At 42.3% G+C, this 20,659-nt stretch overlaps 1 protein-coding gene across 1 annotated transcript in view; it reads left to right on the top strand.

Moving 5' to 3' along the window:
* Positions 1–949: 949 nt before the first annotated feature.
* Positions 950–20,659, top strand: part of zcchc24 (zinc finger, CCHC domain containing 24) — a 53,133-nt gene continuing 33,423 nt past the window's right edge. Inside the window, exons 1-2 of the mRNA XM_038991998.1 lie at positions 950–1,488; positions 9,151–9,351. Of these exons, the coding sequence (XP_038847926.1) occupies positions 1,252–1,488; positions 9,151–9,351 (438 nt within the window). The 5' untranslated portion in view covers positions 950–1,251. The remainder of the gene's footprint in view (positions 1,489–9,150; positions 9,352–20,659) is intronic.

The following is a 20,659-nucleotide window of genomic DNA, read 5'->3' on the forward strand; positions in this document are numbered from 1 at the left end:
TAAAAACGACATTTCATAAAATAACAAAAAGTGTAAACTGTAGCCATTTAGTTCCCATTATAGCTATTCGCCTAAGTATGACCTTCATCCACATAGCAATTCTTCCCCAAACGTTGCTTTTTTGTGTCAGCAAATAGACATTGTTCTATCTATGTCTGCAAGTGGAGGTTATCATTTCTTACAGACAAACCCATATTGTTTATATAGATAGTAAAAAGAGCAGAGCCCAAAATCGACCTTTGGGGTGGACACCTTTAGACAGTGATATCAAGGAAACCTGACTTAATTAACACCATAGGAAGAAACACATTGTGTCAAGTCTGTCAGTTAGTTTCAAACCAATTGCAGGCTGCCTGACCCAGGCCACTTTCAGAAAGTCTACAATTAATAATGAATGGTCAACAGAGTGAAAGCCTTCAACAGGTCTGTGAAAAGGGCAGCACAATGCTGCCTTTGTCCATACCATTTACAATGCCATTTAACACCAAATAAGCAGCAGAAATAGTGCTACAGTATGATCTGGCCTGAAGCCAGACTGATGGACACTTATACCTTTTGAAGCTAGAAAATATCTAAGCTAATAAGCCTAGGCTACGTACAAAATCCCAGCAACTCATTTGCGTCAATTAATATTAATAATTAATATATAAACCAATGAAATTCCTGGTTAAAGATCCAATAACGAACCAGGTAACAAAGCATCTAACAGAAAAGTTAAATACTTTTTCACATAAATTAAAACTAACTTTTTTATTTTGATACAAAATATTTTATTTCACAGTTTTAAAGGTCAACAGTGAACCCTACAGAGATTCAAAAGGCATCAAGTAAACAAGATAGAGAGCGAGAGAAAAAAACGGTTTTGTTCGTAGTGAATTAAAACCCTCATTCGCTTGCGTGCCTCATGACGCACCCCAGTCTGCGTTACATATCCAATGAGACTCTGGGTGGTTGTCCCACTGCAAATAAAGGGAGATAACGGGCTCTTAGTAGCGGCGGAAAACTTTTTATACTGACATGTTAGAGCAATGACTTTTGCGTAACGGTAAAAACTGGGACTAGGCTCCCAGCATGATATAGGGGTCTTACGGGAAGAGGAATAAGGAACGATTGCCACGGCCTGGTGGGGGTAAAGAAAGCAGTGAATCCGTTGAAGTTCAGAAAGAGAGAAAGAGCGAGCAAGATTTCCGAAAGTTGAGAGTAATCCAGAAACACAGCGGCGGTGGAAGAGCTAGTGTACCCATTTGAAAGATGAGCTTGATGTCTGCCATAGACACCAGTGCCTCCGTGTACCAGCCTGCGCAGCTACTGAATTGGGTCTATCTCTCTTTGCAAGACACCCACCAAACTAGCGCGTTTGACGCCTTTAGACCCGAACCCAACTCGTCCCACCCGGAGTTGAACTACTGCAAGACTCCCGCCGCGGACTTGAGCTCGTCCCTCAACTCCAATTATCTCAACAACTTTTTTCAGCTCCAGCGGAATGAGGTTAGAGACTGAACCGTCTGTTTGTTAAATGTTTAGTCTATTGCCACGTTAAGTAAATAGTTAATAGCCTACGATCTGTTTTTATTTGCATACATCCCATCGTATGTTGAACGCTGTTTTGCTAAATGTTTGAGGGTTTGCAACATTGACTATTCTGGTAGCCTACATAAAACCGCCATGGATATTACGAATATAGACAGAAATACGTGCTCATCAACTTGTCAGACATATTACGGCAATATCTGATTCGATCATATTCAAACAGAAATAACGTCCATTTAGTAACAGACCTGAGTGCAACATGGATAATTCAGCATGCACAATTTTAGCAGAACTGGTTTTCTATTGCGCACAATTAATACTAGACTATGGCAACAAAACCAAAAAAGAAGCACCGGTTCTAGTTCTTGAAGTGTAAAACACGGACTATAACCGTTTTAAACGCCCCAAAGCAAGCAGAATCACTCCAGCAAAGTTATACGTGCCTTTCAATTGGCTGTTAAGATGTTGAGTTAACACTTTGAGAGAAGTGTCTGACTCGGTTTAGGCGGTTTTAAAGGCGATTGTTTTGACTCAATGGTCAGTGCAGGCAAGGCCAGACTCGAGCGTGCCACACGTAGGAGCGTGACGCATCTGGGTCTGTGGTCTGCATGCTGATGAGAGAGAGAGAGAGAGAGAGAGAGAGAGAGAGAGAGAGAGAGAGAGAGAGAGAGAGAGAGAGAGAGAGAGAGAGAGAGCGAGAGAGAGAGCGAGAGAGAGAGAGAGAGAGAGAGAGAGAGAGAGAGAGAGAGAGAGAGAGAGAGAGAGAGAGAGAGAGAGAGAGAGAGAGAGAGAGAGAGAGAGAGAGAGAGAGAGAGAGAGAGAGAGAGAGAGCTGTACATACAGTTGTATAGGTTAACCCACTTCTACCCTACAGGTTTGACTAGTTGTTTTACATTACAAGGATCTATTTCCTCGACTTATGCAAATAGATCAGGTTGTGCAAACAAACACAATACTTGTTTAAACACTTTCTATATTTATGGCATCATGGATATTTACAGGAAAACATGCCTTCAATGCAACTGATGGTCCAGACCATATGTGACTGCAAATGGCACCCTACTCCCTACATAGTGCAGAGAGAGAGCGAGAGAGAGAGAGAGAGAAAGTCGACAAAGACCATCAACAGAGTTAAAGAATTCTGTAGTAAACTGTAGAATACTATACTACACATTGTAGTATCCCTCGATAATGTGTAGTACTTAGAATAGCATTTTGTAGTATACTGTAGAATACTATAATAAATACTATTGTATTATGCACAAAAAAACACTACATTATTTTATATATAGTAAATACTACAGCATTTCATTTGCAAATACCCTGCCCATTCCCCTTCCCCATATCCCAATTTGTGCCACCAGTAAGTGACAAACCTACATGCCAAGTATAGACCATATATTGTGTTCCCTACAGGTTATAGAAAATAGCAGAAGCTCTGAAGTCTCCGTTCAGAACCGAATCCTAGCTACCTACAGGTTATGGAAAATGTGCTCTTTTAATATTTCACCAGTAAGGTTTCTTAAGGAGAAAGCCCCCCACTTATATTTCAAAGATAATAAACAAAAGCACTGTACTAAATATTACAGTAATGTCCCCAAAAAGTAAATACTACAGTATACTACAGGTCTGCACAAACACTACAGTAAATACTACAGTATACCATACTACAATCTGAAAAAACACTACATTAAATACTACAGTCTGCAAAAACACTACAGTAAATATTACAGTACACTACTGTCCTCAAAAACACTACAGTAAATATTACAGTGCACTATTGTCCTCAAAAACACTACAGTAAATATTACAGTGCACTACTGTCCTCAAAAACACTACAGTGAATATTACAGTGCACTACTGTCCTCAAAAACACTACAGTAAATATTACAGTACACTACTGTCCTCAAAAACACTACAGTAAATATTACAGTACACTACTGTCCTCAAAAACACTACAGTAAATATTACAGTGCACTATTGTCCTCAAAAACACTACAGTAAATATTACAGTGCACTATTGTCCTCAAAAACACTACAGTAAATATTACAGTGCACTACTGTCCTCAAAAACACTACAGTAAATATTACAGTGCACTATTGTCCTCAAAAACACTACAGTAAATATTACAGTGCACTACTGTCCTCAAAAACACTACAGTAAATATTACAGTACACTACTGTCCTCAAAAACACTACAGTAAATATTACAGTGCACTAGCGTCCTCAAAAACACTACAGTAAATACTACAGTATACTGTACTACAATCTGAAAAAACACTACAGTAAATATTACAGTACACTACAGTAAATATTACAGTGCACTACTGTCATCAAAAACACTACAGTACATTTTACAGTACACTACTGTCCTCAAAAACACTACAGTAATTGCTACAGTATTTATAGTATAGTCAACTGTAAATACTACAGTATACTGCTGTAAATACTACAGTGAATACTACATTAATACTTCTATTCCTACCATTGTATACTTTTTATAGAGGCTTTTCAGCCATTTAACATAAACCAGGCCTCTGAAATATGGGTGTGGTTTTCATACATTAAAACCCATTGTGTAATGTCATACAATCCTACGATCCCCCTTGAGTAATGTCTTGCAAACACACACACACACACACACACACACACACACACACACACACACACACACACACACACACACACACACACACACACACACACACACATACACCTATGCATGCAAGTGTGTGTGCACACACACAGATGCAATCACAATGCACACACGCATGCATGTGTGCGTGTGTGCGCGTGCACACACACAGTCTGGAAACAGTTGAAGCAGAGGGGGATTTTTTTCTCCACCTCAATGCAACGCCAAGTACAACAACCCATTCCAGAGGCTTGATATGTTGGGATGAGTAATGTGCATTTGTTTTTGTTGTTGTTGTAGTCACTGACTTAAATGTAGTTGTTTTTTATCAGGTTTCCATCCAACCTTTTTAAAAGCACATGTCAAACAGCAAATTTGTCGGTAAACTTTCCAAATGTCGACAAAACCAAATATGCTAGACAAGGTGGGATCTTTTTGTGTCTATAAAATGTAATATGCGAGAAATGTCGGTGGAAACACCTTTATGGACAAATATTGATATAACAACCATCATATTGAAGTAAACTTGGAGTCACGTGATGACATGGTGTGTGGTCCTTCCACCACGACTCGGGAAAGCATGCAGGTTATTATACTACAGATTAATAAGTTATGATGAACTTCACAGGGTGGTGAAAGTGCACAGGGAAATGATGATCAATGTTCTGATCCAGAGCAAATAGGGTAAAGCCTTGCTCAAGGGCACATCGGCAGATTTCTCTCACCTAATTCACCCAGGGATTTGAACCAGCAACTTTTCGGTTACTGGCCCAATGCTCTTAACCGCTTGGCTACGTGCCACGCTATAAATCAGAAATGTTTCTGACAAAACCATCAGTAGATTTGAAAATCCGATGAAAACCAATTTAACTATATTTTTTATTCGGTACATGAGAATTTAAACGCAAAATGTATTTTTATGTGCACTACGTCAGCACGCAAAGCTTTTTTATCCGCAAAAGGACAATTTGATGGAAGCATCTCTGGTTGGAAAATGAGCATATTATTTTCATGCATATTTTAGAATATTCGCATGAAAATCTGTCGCAAATTGGATAGAAACCTAGCTAGTGTCTCATCAAATAAAATAGGTAATAAATTAAAGGCCCAGTGCTGTCAAAATTCTGTTTTTTCTGTGTTTATATCATATTGTACACTGTATGAAACTAACACTGTAAACATACAGTTGAAGTTGGATGTTTACATAAACCTTAGCCAAATACATTTAAACTCAGTTTTTCACAATTCCTGACATTTAATCAGAGTAACAATTCCCTGTCTTAGGTCAGATAGGATCACCACTTTATTTTAAGAATGTGAAATGTCAGAATAATAGTGGAGAGAATGATTTATTTCAGCTGTTATTTCTTTCATCACATTCCCAGTGGGTCAGAAGTTTACATACACTCAACTAGTATTTGGTAGCATTGCCTTTAAATTTTTTAACTTGGGTCAAATGTTTTGGGTAGCCTTCCACAAGCTCCCCACAATAAATTGGGTGAATTTTGGCCCATTCCTCCTGACAGAGCTTGTGTAACTGAGTTGGGTTTGTAGGCCTCCTACCTTTCACACGCTTTTTCCGTTCTGCCCACACATTTTCTATAGGCTTGAGGTCAGGGCTTTGTGATGGCCACTCCAATACCTTGACTTTGTTGTCCTTAAGCCATTTTGCCACAACTTTGGAAGAATGCTTGGGGTCATTGTCCATTTGGAAGACCCATTTGTGACCAAGCTTTAACTTCCTGACTGATGTCTTGAGGTGTTGTTTCAACATATCCACATCATTTTCCTGCCTCATGATGCCATCTATTTTGTGAAGTGCACCAGCCTCTCCTGCAGCAAAGCACCCCACAACATGATGCTGCCACCTCCGTGCTTCACGGTTGGGATGGTGTTCTTCGGCTTGCAAGCCTCCCCCTTTTTCCTCCAAACATAACGATGGTCATTATGGCTAAACAGTTCTATTTTTATTTCATCAGACCAGAGGACATTTCTCCAAAAATAACGATCTTTGTCCCCGTGTGCAGTTGCAAACCGTAGTCTGGCTTTTGGATGGCGGTTTTGGAGCAGTGGCCTCTTCCTTGCTGAGCGGGCTTTCAGGTTATGTCGATATAGGACTCGTTTTACTGTGGATATAGATACTTTTGCACCTGTTTCCTCCAGCATCTTCATAAGGTCCTTTGCTGTTTTTCTGGGATTGATTTGCACTTTTCGCACCAAAGTACATTCATCTCTAGGAAACAGAACGCGTCTCCTTCCTGAGCAGTATGACTGCTGCGTGGTCCTGTGGTGTTTATACTTGCGTACTATTGTTTGTAAAGATGAACGTGGTACCTTCAGGCATTTGAAAATTGCTCCCAAGGATGAATCAGACTTGTGGAGGTCTCCCAAAACATTTCTGAGGTCTTGGCTGATTTCTTTTGATTTTCCCATGATGTCAAGCAAAGAGGCACTGAGTTTGAAGGTAGGCTTTGAAATACATCCACAGGTACACCTCCAATTGACTCAAATTATGTCAATTAGCCTATCAGAAGCTTCTAGATCCATAAAATAATTTTCGGGAATTTTCCAAACTGTTTAAAGGCACAGTCAAGTTAGTGTATGTAAACTTCTGACCCACTGGAATTGTGATACAGTAGATTATAAGTGAAATAATCTGTCTGTAAACAATTGTTGGCAAAATTATTTGTGTCATGCACAAAGTAGATGTCCTAACCGACTTGAAAAAACTATAGTTTGTTAACAAGAAATTTGTGGAGTGGCTGAAAAACGAGTTTTAATGACTCCAACCATAAGTGTATGTAAACTTCCGACTTCAACTGTATGATATAAAATAAATCTATGTTATTTCCTGATAGTTGCTGGTTCAAAATACAATTCACACAGGATCTTGTAATCAGCAGGTTGGCATGGACAGGATTTTCGTCTTTCCATGGTGACATCACCATGCGGTAAATTGGTTAATAGACCACTCCTAAAGAGTCATTGCTAAATTCTTGCTTGAGAAATAGTATTTTGCTAGGGGGGGACAACTTGGCCACTCGCTGCCTCATAGTATATGAGGCAGGAGAGCGGAAGAGAGGGCCTCTATGGTCACTTTATATAATGGCTAATGTACTGTATGGTTGACCTGTCTTCACTGATTTGATAGTAAGGCATATCAAGGCACAGAAATCTATATATACAGTGTACACTATCTATACTATTCTGTGTCTATAGGGCCAGGAGTTTTTTCCCACCACTTGACCATGGCCCTTTTTCCTGATCGGGTCACTTTGTCAGTAAACACTCCTGGCCCTAGATAATGTGGCATAATATGTTTGTCAGATAGAACTGGCAACTTCCACAAGGAAGAACAATAGCAGAATATCAACAGGCAGTGGATAAAATCAATGGCAGATGGAAAGCCATGGAAAACATAAAGAAAGAAAGAAAGCTAATATTTTATTTATCCAGGGTAGAATCTAGTAAATGAACACGCACACACAAACGGATGCACGCACGCACACACACACACACACAGGAGCTGATAAGAGTTGATTTGAGCTGCCTCCCGGGCTGGTTAGGTAAAGACTAGGACCGACTTCTGCTACACTGTTGCCAAGTGTAAGATTTCTGTGCTATGCAACATAAGACATCAACAATAACAACATAGGTTCTCCCAAGGAGAGATATCATTCACAAAGACTCCAGTAACTTTCCATAACTCTGACAGTGTTGCCATATAGCTTGGATTCCTTCCATGTCTCAGTTTTAACAGTGGACTATTAGGGCTATACATTGAAGAGGAGAGGTCATCATAAGTAGGACCTGGAGTTTTTCTTAGGAAAAGCTATAAATAGGCCTAGAAATTAGGGTTAGGTCTCATGGTCATGAAAAACGATGGGCCCTATTACAAGGGTCATGTCACATACAGGAAAAACTCCTGTCCCTCACCGTAAACAGAGGTTGAACCTACTTACCTAATTCATTGTCACTTCTATGCCAATATTTCAATGGAGGACAAAGTGAATAAAAATGTTTTTAAAATGTATTCTCTCCTTCAGTTTGCTAATGGAAATTGATATTCAGAGTGCGTTAAGCAGACACTGGAGCACCAATCTCACGCAACAATTGCCTGGCACAACTTCTCAGAGTGAGCCACAAACCATCCTCATGGCGTGATACTTCAAACAGATCTGGGAACATAATAGCCTGGTCTCAGATCTGTTTATGCTGTCTTGCCAACTCCCATCTAGCCATTGTCACGCAATACAACATAAACAGATCTGGGACCAGGCTATGAACACCAAATAGATCCTTGTAATGTAAAACAACTAGTCAAACCTGTAGGGTAGAAGTGGGTTAACCTATACAACTGTATGTACAGCTCTCTCTCTCTCTCTCTCTCTCTCTCTCGCTCTCTCGCTCTCTCGCTCTCTCGCTCTCTCGCTCTCTCGCTCTCTCGCTCTCTCTCTCTCTCTCTCTCTCTCTCCTTGTTTACTGTAAGTCATCCTTCTCTAAAGTCCTGTCTTCCTTTGTGACATCCCCAGTACTTTTCCAGTTCATAAGCAACAGCTGGACTGAGCGCCAGATGTGCTGAATTTAATGAGAGAAAAGACGGAGGGCATAGGACAGTCAACGGAAATTGGTGATTAAACTCAACAGCATCGCAAATGAAAGAAAATCCATATTGTTTCATTAGTGGTATCATGTATCCATAGGTTGTCAAACTACTCTGTAAGCATGATAGAGGGGAGTTGCAGGTGTTCTTCAGAAACATACTCATAAAGCTCGGTGCTCTGCCACAAAAGTAATGATGGAATAAAAAATCCTTAAAATCCTGACATTAGGAAGAACAGGTGGCACTTCAAACTTTGCATTAAGTTACTACAATAAAGGCATCATCACCTCATTTTCATATCTTCCTTTATTCTACATTTCTTGTCATGTTTTTTTCCCTGCATAATATGCCAATCATGTTTTCCTGTCTCTCCTTGTTCCAGGCATTGAATAACAGGGTATATAAAAATGTCTCACCATACGACTCGCTCAACAACATTGTTGATGGACTCAACTCCTTGACGGACCACTTCTCCGACCTCTCCCTCTCCTCAGAGCCCCGCAAGCCCAGCAAAAGACCCCCGCCCAACTACCTATGCCACCTCTGCTTCAACAAGGGCCACTACATCAAAGACTGCCCCCAGGTAGGACACAGACAGTCCTTATTCATTCACATGCATGTTTGTTTGTTCATTCATTCATCCATCAATCAATCCATTTTTTGGAGTCCTACCTCTAATTCTATTGTTTCAGTATCTTTTGATTTCAAAATGCTACTGGCTGCCATCGAGAGTCAACATGGCGTCCTTTGAGTCATGTGACCATATTTCCAGCCAATCATGTCCCTATTTAAGTTGACCAATGGCTGTGCGGCGGTGGCATCTGTGTGATGCTCTGACCTAATTGTCAGACAGACAGTCCTATGTCCTCTGTGGTCATGAGTGTGTGTTAGTTGCACAGCCGGACAGACTACTGAACTTCACTATGAGGGAGGAAGAGTAGGGTGAAGTTTGCCCCTAGTTGCTGATCTTGGGTCAGTTTAGCATTTCCCCCACTAATGGTTAATGTTAGGATTGGGGGAGGGGAGGGTGATCCTAGATCTGTACCTAGGGGAAACCAATCAGAGTAAGGAACCAGCAGGGAAGGTAGGTTATATAACGTATGTTGTATGTATACAAAATACATTTTATCATCAGCAGAATTCATTGAATCATTAGCCAGGAGATTTCATTTGTTAAATTTCTTCTGGCATAAAGCTAATCGACCTGGCCCGGGTATCCTGGAAGGATATTGACCTCATCCCGTCAGTCGAGGATGCCTGGTCATTCTTTAAAAGTAATTTCCTCACCATCTTAGATAAGCATGCCCCGTTCAAAAAATGCAGAACTAAGAACAGATATAGCCCTTGGTTCACTCCAGACCTGACTGCCCTTGACCAGCAAGTCAGGAACCAATACATGCAGTCAGTCAGGAAAGCAAAGGCTAGCTATTTCAAGCAGAAATTTGCATCCTGTAGCTCTAACTCCAAAACGTTTTGGGACACTGTAAAGTCCATGGAGAACAAGACCACCTCCTCCCAGCTGCCCACTGCACTGAGGCTAGGTAACACGGTCACCACCGATAAATCCATGATAATCGGAAATTTCAATAAGCATTTCTCAACGGCTGGCCATGCCCTCCTCCTGGCTATTCCTTCACCCAAATCCAGATAGCAGATGTTCTGAAAGAGCTGCAAAACCTGGACCTGTACAAATCAGCTGGGCTAGACAATCTGGACCCTCTCTTTCTAAAACTATCCGCCGCCATTGTTGCAACCCCTATTACCAGCCTGTTCAACCTCTCTTTCGTATCGTCCGAGATCCCTAAAGATTGGAAAGCTGCTGCGGTCATCCCCCTCTTCAAAGGGGGTGACACCCGAGACCCAAACTGTTACAGACCTATATCCATCCTGCCCTGCCTTTCTAAAGTCTTCGAAAGCCAAGTTAATAAACAGATCACTGACCATTTCGAATCCCACCGTACCTTCTCCGCTGTGCAATACGGTTTCCGGGCCGGTCACGGGTGCACCTCAGCCACGCTCAAGGTACTGAACGATATCATAACCGCCATCGATAAAAGACAGTACTGTGCAGCCGTCTTCATCGACCTGGCCAAGGCTTTCGACTCTGTCAATCACCTTATTCTTATTGGCAGACTCAATAGCCTTGATTTTTCTAATGACTGCCTCGCCTGGTTCACCAACTACTTTGCAGACAGAGATCAGTGTGTCAAATCGGAGGGCATGTTGCCCGGACCTCTGGCAGTCTCTATGGGGGTACCACAGGGTTCAATTCTTGGGCCGACTCTTTTCTCTGTATATATCAATGATGTCGCTCTTGCTGCGGGCTATTCCCTGATCCACCTCTACGCAAACGACACCATTCTGTATACTTCTGGCCCTTCCTTGGACACTGTGCTAACTAACCTCCAAACGATCTTCAATGCCATACAACACTCCTTCCGTGGCCTCCAACTGCTCTTAAACGCTAGTAAAACCAAATGCATGCTTTTCAACCGTTCGCTGGCCGCACCCGCCCGCCCGACTAGCATCACCACCCTGGACGGTTCTGACCTAGAATATGTGGACAACTATAAATACCTAGGTGTCTGGTTAGACTGCAAACTCTCCTTCCAGACTCATATTAAACATCTCCAATCCAAAATCAAATCTAGAATTGGCGTTCTATTTCGCCTCAAAGCCTCCTTCACTCACGCCGCCAAACTTACCCTAGTAAAACTGACTATCCTACCGATACTCGACTTCAGCGAGGTCATCTACAAAATAGCTTCCAATACTGTACTCAGCAAACTGGATGCAGTCTATCACAGTGCCATCCGTTTTGTTACCAAATCACCTTATACCACCCACCACTGCGACCTGTATGCTCTAGTCGGCTGGCCCTCGCTACATATTCGTCGCCAGACCCACTGGCTCCAGGTCATCTATAAGTCTATGCTAGGTAAAGCTCCGCCTTATCTCAGTTCACTGGTCACGATAACAACACCCACCCGTAGCACACGTTCCAGCAGGTATATCTCACTGATCATCTCCAAAGCCAACACCTAATTTGGCCGCCTTTCCTTCCAGTTCTCTGCTACCAGTGACTGGAACGAATTGCAAAAATCGCTGAAGTTGGAGACTTTTATTTCTCTCACCAACTTTAAACATCAGCTATCTGAGCAGCTAACCAATCGCTGCAGCTGTACATAGTCCATCTGTAAATAGCCCACCCAATCTACCTACCTCATCCCCATATTGTTCTTATTTACTTTTCTGCTCTTTTGCACACCAGTATCTCTACTTGCACATCATCATCTGCTCATTTATCCATCCAGTGTTAATCTGCTAAATTGTAATTATTTGCTCCTATGGCCTATTTATTGCCTACCTCCTCATGCCTTTTGCACACACTGTATATAGACTTTCTTTTTTTTCTACTGTGTCATTGACTTGTTTATTGTGTTATTGGCTTGTTTATTGTTTATTCCATGTGTAACTCTGTGTTGTTGTCTGTGTCACACTGCTTTGCTTTATCTTGGCCAGGTCGCAGTTGTAAATGAGAACTTGTTCTCAACTAGCCTACCTGGTTAAATAAAGGTGAAATAAATAAAAAATAAGGTATTTGTAACTGCTTAAACGTCAGACATAAGATGTCTATTGGTCACATCGGTGTGTTGTGTAACTATAGGGGCGATCAGGTTGGTAGTATGCACAACTTTCAAAGAAAAACATTCCTTTGTATCTGTTTGAGTGTATAATCTTGTTGAAACAGCTTTGAATGCATAATCAAAGTGGCTAGTGTTTCAACGGCAAGGTTTGGACAAAAAAAAGTTGTTTGATGGGAAGAATATCCCATAGTTCATACTTTTCCCCTCTCGGTTTTCAAATATTTTAGTATTTTATGACGCAGGTCTCTCTGTAAAGAAGACAAGTCTAACCATGGCAAATTAGCAGCGAGTTCCAGCTGTGAGGTCCCATGGGTAACAGAGTGTGACCAATGGGGTCCAAGCTGAGCTCTCCTCTGTTTAACAGAATCAGTACCGGAGTGAATTCATCACAGAAAATGTTTACCGTTTAAGAACCAAACGGAAGCAAACAGAGCAAAACAAGTGTTTCTATTGGACAAATTCAGATAGGTCCCTCCCTGTTTCATTCTGTTTGCTTTTTTTGCAACAGAATAAAAATTTAAAAAATACAAATATTTCACCTTTATTTAACCAGGTAGGCCAGTTGAGAACAAGTTCTCATTTACAACTGCGACCTGGCCAAGATAAAGCAAAGCAGTGCGACAAAAGCAACAACACAGAGTTACACATGGGATAAACAAACGTACAGTCAATAACACAATAAAAAAATCTATGTACAGTGTGTGCAAATGTAGTAAGGTTAGGGAGGTAAGGCAATAAATAGGCCATAGTGGCGAAATAATTACAATTTAGATAAAAATAGCAGATTCGTACCACCGACTATTTACATGGGACAAGACGGGACAAGACAAACATGCTCCTACACCTGCATTGCTTGCGGTTTGGGGTTTTAGGCTGGGTTTCTGTACAGCACTTTGAGATATCAGCTGATGTAAGAAGGGCAATATAAATATATTTGATTTGATTTGATTTGAAACACATGTCTGACTGCTACGCCATCTTGGATTTGTGTCAGGATAATGAAAACACCCAGGACTCTATGTTACTAATGTTACTGATCTACCCCTAGAAATAGAATGTGTGGAACAGGCTTGGAACATCTGACATTGGCAATTTGACTAGTAAACTCATTCTAGTTTTGTGGATCTACCGACCTATTGGTTGGATGATGTACTGTATGTATGCGAGACATCGATTTATGTTTTTTATTATCCAAAACTACCACAATATATGATAGCCTACTTCTAGTAATGATAAATGTGTAACTGCACCCTAAAATACAGTATAAATAAATGTACATGGATATGACGCAAGCATTACAATATTGACATCATGCCACATTATGCACACTATGATGGCGTAACATGTCACAATAGTACAACTGAAATAGCATTCGGAAATGCTAGTGATACTGAGATAGAGATTATGGACCACAAAATGACTATTGTGGTTTTCACATACGGGCACTTTGAGGAACGTTCGGTCTCCCTTTACGACGTCTTGTAGAGTAAAAGCAAACTGCATGGACTGGGTTTAAAATATGTTATTTTGAAACAGGGACACTCAATGGTAGTTTTTCTCTGAATTGTGGTGTGGAGATGCTGTTAGACAGGTCCGTAGTGATGACAGATATTCTCTCTCTTTCGCTCACCCTCTCTTGCTCTTATTGTGTGTGTATTGTAGAGCTTTCTAGTTGTTTAGACCTGACCGAATCAACGCTAATCCTTGTATTAGGAATGACTTCATGAATTACGTTGAAGTTTATTGTGTTGATGTTGTAAATCTGTGCTTAATGGTTATCACTGTGTATTTAAAGCATTGAACCGGTCGGTTGGAGGGCAGCAGTTGCAGGGCACTAATTGCAGTATAGTTTAGTGAGTCAGTGGAAATGTTAAGCTTTTGTTTTATTATGACCAAACCCCCTCGACATTAGACTGCTATTAAACCAATCTGTCAGCAGGACAGCTAGCCTACAAGGGCAGAACTCAAATGTGTGTGTGTGTGTGCGTGTGCGTGTGTGTGAATGGGTGTAACTCAAATCACAGCGGTTCTGTCAGGTCTCCCCAACTGTTTGTTAAACTGCCAACGGATACACGGAAAACATCAGATCTCCTGTGTGTGTGTGTGTGTGTGTGTGTGTGTGTGTGTGTGTGTGTGTGTGTGTGTGTGTGTGTGTGTGTGTGTGTGTGTGTGTGTGTGTGTGTGTGTGTGTGTGTGTGTGTGTGTGTGTGTGTGTGTGTGTGTGTGTGTGTGTGTGTGTGTGTGGGTTTCAACCACTTCGTCACAAATGGCACCCTATTTGCCGCCATTTGGAACACAGACCATATCTCTGTTACATAGCCCTCTCCTGGGCTTTATCTACTATTATTCACCCCCCTACACGCGGCTACACAGACACCCATCAACGCACACATACATCATATATATTGAAGACACTCCAAACACAATGCGTATGTCCAATACTTGAAAATATTTGAGGTGTGCTTGATTTAGCATGTAGTTTACACATTGGGGACTACTCTATTGGTTCCATTGTACCAAGTGAACTAAATCATAATTTGATCAACTAAATCAAATTATATGTCCATGAATCAAGCATAGCTCAAGTATTTCAAATCGAATCACATTTTATTTGTCACATGCGCCCGAATACAACAGGTGTAGACTTTACCTTGAAATGCTTACGAGCCCTTTCCAACTATGCAGTTTAAAGAAATAATAAACAGAAAAATAGTAACACAAGAGGAATAAAACACACAAGAATGGAGCTATATACAGGGAGCACCGGTCCCAGATCAATGTGGAGCCTCCTCCTTTTAGGCTGTCTCATCGCCGCCGGTGATCAGGCCTACCACCGTCGTGTCGTCAGCAAACTTGATGATGGTGTTGGAGTCGTGCGTGGCCATGCAGTCATGGGTGAACAGGGAGTACAGGAGGGGACTAAGCACACCCCTGAGGGCCTCATGTTGAGGGTCAGCGTGGTGGAGGTGTTGTTGCCTACCCTTACCACCTGGGGCCGGCCCGTCAGGAAGTCCAGGATCCAATTGCAGAGGGAGGTGTTCAGGTGTTAATTTGAAAGTATTAGACGGACGTATTTATTTGACCTAGGTCTGAATGAGTGTCCCCTTCCTGTGTGATGTTTATCAAGCGGACACACTTAAGGCGCAGGACCTGACTTCACAGGCCTCCCGCTGCTGGGTTTTTGATCATATTATTATGACTCTCTCTATCTCTCTCTCTCTCTCCTACTCTACATCTTGCAACCTCGCTTTCTCCCCCCCCCCCCCCCCCCCCCCCTGCCCCGTAATTCTGGAAGATCGATCTGTGTAATAGTCCTTTCCAGCTTAGTCAATGATTTTATCCTCCTAGGTACAGTGTTGTAGTCTCTCCCAGAGTGGCCTTTCTCTTTCTGTTTTTCTCCGCCCTCCGTAGTTACTGAGGGGCTGGAGTGGAGACCAAAGCCTCACTATTCCTGTTCTCTTCCCCCCAGAGAGGGCTGCCCTTGTGGGGTCTTGGTTAGTGTGGATCAACAGGGTCCTGGTTGGTTGGTGTGGCTGAGAGGGAGGGGGCTCCGACAGGAAACAGAGAATGACACAGCTGAGTGGAGCTGCAGAGAGACACAGGAAGGGGCTCTGTGATAGGTCTTCCTGTGGTGTGTGTGTGTGAGGAGGATGGGCTGTTTGTGTCGGGGGGTGGGCTGTTTGAGGCATGTTTATGTACGTGAGTGCATGCATGTGTTTTTGTGTGTGTACTGCAATGGTATAACTCATCTCTTTGTTCCTGTATCCTTCTCTGGTTTAACGAAAGAGGAAACGCTGGTGGCATTTTCATAGGACTTGTCCTCCGGTGGCAGCCATATCTCTCTCTTCTCTCTGCTCACTCCTCCTCTCCTCCTCTTCTCCTCTCTGCCTGCTGTCACAGGGCAACCGAGGTGTTATGTAAACAGGCTTTTATTTGGAGAATGAGGTCGCTCCCCGGGTTATGACCAGAATGCCCCCTTCACTGGGGCCTGGCTGCCCCATCTGGTGCACAGCCAAGATGTCTTCCACTTGTGTTTATGATTTGTTTGGTGGCCTCAATCGCCAGCTCCGCCTCGCATGTTTCCCTAATGAAAATGATGCATTGATTGACGTCCACTCGCCATGTTTCCCCCCTGTACAGGGATTAACACATGGAAAATGTCTTCGCTGGAATTTGATGTGTGTGTCTGGGGGGGTTCTGTAAAAGCCAAAACGCTGAACCACTATACCTCATCCAGTGCCCACCCCCCAGCTCCCCCCTCTTCTCCCGCTTATCCCCCTCTCTCCTCCCTGGCCAATGCCTTCAAGCTCTGTGCGCTGCTCTACACACTGACATCAGCCCACTCCTACACCTAGCATTCTATTCTCATGACCAGCACTCTAGAATCTAGAGAGGGTGGTGAGTACGGCCCAGTACATCACTGGGGCCGAGCTCCCTGCCATCCAGGACCTCTATACCAGGCGGTGTCAGAGGAAGGCCCTAAAAATGGTCTACCACACACATACTTACACTGACACACCAATACACACATACTATCATGACACAAGGTGAGATCCAGATGCAGACACAGGAGGCAGATGGTTGGAGTCTTCCAATATTTATTAATCCAATAGGGTAAGGCAAGAGAATGGTCGTGGACAGGCAAAAGGGTTAAAACCAGTTCAGAGTCCAAAAGGTACCGAAGGGCAGGCAGAATCAAGGTCAGGGCAGGCAGGCAGGATGATCAGGCAGGCGGGAAAGTAGTCCAGAGTACGGCAGGGGTAAAAACCGGAAAGAGTATCAAAAAGAGAATAGCAAAAGGAGTACGGGAAAAACACGCTGGTTGACTTGACTGACATACAAGACAAACTGGCACAGAGAGATAGGAAAAACAGGGATAAATACACTGGGGAAAATAAGCGACACCTGGAGGGGGTGGAGACAATAACAGGAACAGGTGAAACAGATCAGGGTGTGACACATACGCCCACACACACATAACACATGTACACATGCATACTGATGCCACACACACTTACACACACACACACACACCCTTTCACACTCACCACATACGCTGCTGCTGCTGTCTATTATCTATCCTGTTGCCTAGTCACTTTACCCCTACCTATATGTACATAGCTACCTCAATTACCTCGTACCCCTGCACATTGACTCGGTGCTGCTACTCCCTGCATATAACCATGTTATTTTTACTCGTTATTGTCATTCGTTATTTACTGTGTATTTATTCATCGTGTCACTATTTCTATTTTTTTATTAGATTTTTTTATCTTATCTTCAACTCTGCATTATTGGAAAAGGACCCACAAGTAACCATTTCATTGTTAGGCTACACCTGTTGTTGAAGAAGCATGTGACAAAATAACATTTGATCTGGTTTTATTTAGATTGGCTAGACAGAGAGGGCAAACATTTTGAAATGTGGGCAATGCAGTACCACTGTAGACTGTGAAATGGTTGGCATCACATTTTTTTGTCTAACCTCACATCTGTAATATTTGGGGTCAGTTAAGGTTTGGGGTCAATTCCATTTGAATTCAGTCAGTTCAGGGAATGATGATTTAAATAATTTACCATGCAGACTTTTCAACTGATGAATTGAATTGAAATGGTCCTCCCATTTTGAAATGGAATTGACCTCAACCCTGGTTGGTATAGCATTGATGCTAATGTTTCAAAAGTTTTGCTGGTCTTTTACTGCGTTCTGTATTCTCTGAGAGGATGTCTCAAAACATTCTGTGACGTAGGCACTGAACATACATCAACTGAAGCTCAGAAGCAGAGACCTCCAATCCATTATCCCACAGAGCTATGTTATCCGCTGTAACAACCACTACCTCTCGTTGCGTCACAAATTGCACTCCCTATTCCCTATATAGTGCACTGCTTTTGACCTAGGCCCTTAGGGCTCTTTTGGTAGGGAATAGGGTGCCATTTGGGACGTAGTAAATCTCCCTCTAAAACTATTTCCTAGGGCAACAAATGCTGCCGGTCGGATCTGCTGTCGGAGAGAAATAAAGTATGAAACCACAACAGTGGAAGCTATACACTGAGTATACCAAACATTAGGAACACCTTCCTAATATTGAGTTGCATACTGCCTTTTTCCCCTCAGAACAGCTTCAATCCGTAAAGGTCATGGACTCTACAAGGTGTCGAAAGCGTTCTACAGGGATGCTGGCCCATGTTGACTCCAATGCTTCCCACAGTTGTGTCAAGTTGGCTGGATGTTCTTTGGGTAGTGGACCATTCTCGATACACACGGGAAACCCAGCAGTGCTGCAGTTCTTTACGCAAACCGGTGCGCCTGGCACCTACTACCATACTGTCATGACTTCCGCCGAAGTCGGCTCCTCTCCTTGTTCGGGCGGCGGTCGACGTCACCGGTGACCCGATCAAATGCACATAGAATGTGTTCTAGATCTGTCATTCTCATTGAAAGCAACTCTAAGAAGTGGTAGATCTGTTCTATGTGCACTATTTATATGCTTCCCATTTTTAAGTATCGATTTTGCGTCTTTTACTTTCGGTTTTGCACACGAGCTTTAAACAGCTGAAAATACAATATTTTTGATTATGGAAAATATGTTTCACAGCGGTTTAGATGGCACAAAGATACTCTACACGTTTTGTCACAAACTGAAATTAGCAACCAGGAAATGGCAGAGCGATTTCTGCATAGTGCATCTTTAACCTGTCTACTCCCCTTCATCTACACTGATTGAAGTAGATGTAATAAGTGACCTCAATAAGGGATCATAGCTTTCATCTGGTCAGTCTATGTCATGGAAAGAGCAGGTGTTCTTAATGTTTTGTACGCTCAGTGTATATAGACACAGTCCAGTGCCGTGATCACTATTTGAGCAAAAGGCATATTATCCCGGCTGGATAAAGAGAGCTTTGTGTGTGTGTCAGATCAATGAGCTTCATGTGATTTCTTTATCAACACTGACACTGATGCTCGTCTTGGCCTTGTTCCTTTTCTCTTCTTTGATATCTGTCTCACTGATCAACCTTCATCCTATTCAGAGCTAGATAGATTAAGATAGGAAGAGTTTCTTGGTTTAGTTTATTAGGATCCCATTAGCTATTGCTCATGCAGCAGCTAATCTTCCTGGGGTCCACAACAATAGTAGTCTACATGGTATCTGTGTAACTTTTGGTAATAAAGTTGACCCTCTTATGGCCAAGTCACTACCATGCGGGTGAAGACGTCTCCAAACATCATGGTATCTGTTACCGAATGTGGAATGTGACCACATTAAGCAATAATATCTCCTATTCTCAACACCCCTGATGTTGAGCATACATCAGGCACGCCACACCACACACACACACACACGCACGCACACAAACACACACGCACACCTCAGATTACTTTGTTCTCTCTGTTATGGGGGTGATGATGGCAGCCATTTTCCACCTGGGTGTGTGTGTGTGCGCGTGCGTTGGTGTGCGTTGGTGTGTGTATACCACTGTGAAGTGATCCTGGGATCATTACATCACACCACAAGGCTGTTTGAACAGTCTTTAATATGGCAGTGTAATTTCTCTTACCTGCCCTGGGACAAGGGTGCAAATGAGCTTTTGGCTAACCCTGGCACATTTACATGGATGCTGCATTATTGTAATATTGATGTTGATTAATGTGCACTGTCCCTATAAATAAATCAAATAAAGAACTTTCTTCTGGTGATAAACATTTAAAGAGTCCAATGCTGTCACTACTGGCAGGGTTGCTTGTGTATAATGGAAACTCCTTCCTAACGGTTGCGTAAACGTTACTAGAAAAAAACTTGGTGGTTGAAAAAGAAAATGCTTCAATTACAGATTTCTGGCATTCGACAATGGAGCAAATGCAGAGATCTCTCCAAAAACAAGAGTGGAAATGGTCATTTTTCTCTGTCTTACTGTGGTGATTGTGTAAACAGTTGTGTTCGAATGATTCTGTTTGCTGTTGTATTGGTTGGATAGAAGAGTTGGGGAGCTGGCCTACATAATCAAATACACATTATATGTAATTGGATGACTCTGTGTTGAACGGTTGGAAAACAGTTAGTCTGGCCCCTAGTGTGGTTACACCCATTTTCCTAACGTGTGTGTCTGTGTGTGTATGTGTGTGTCTGTGTGTGTCTGTGTGTATGTGTGTGGCTGCGTATGTCTGTGTGCACACGTGCTCCTTTTGTTATTACCATAACCTCCTACCTACATTAATATACACACAGATTTGATTTTGTGTGT

The sequence above is a fragment of the Salvelinus namaycush genome, chromosome 4 (genome assembly GCF_016432855.1).
Source record: "Salvelinus namaycush isolate Seneca chromosome 4, SaNama_1.0, whole genome shotgun sequence".
Classification (NCBI taxonomy): domain Eukaryota; kingdom Metazoa; phylum Chordata; class Actinopteri; order Salmoniformes; family Salmonidae; genus Salvelinus; species Salvelinus namaycush.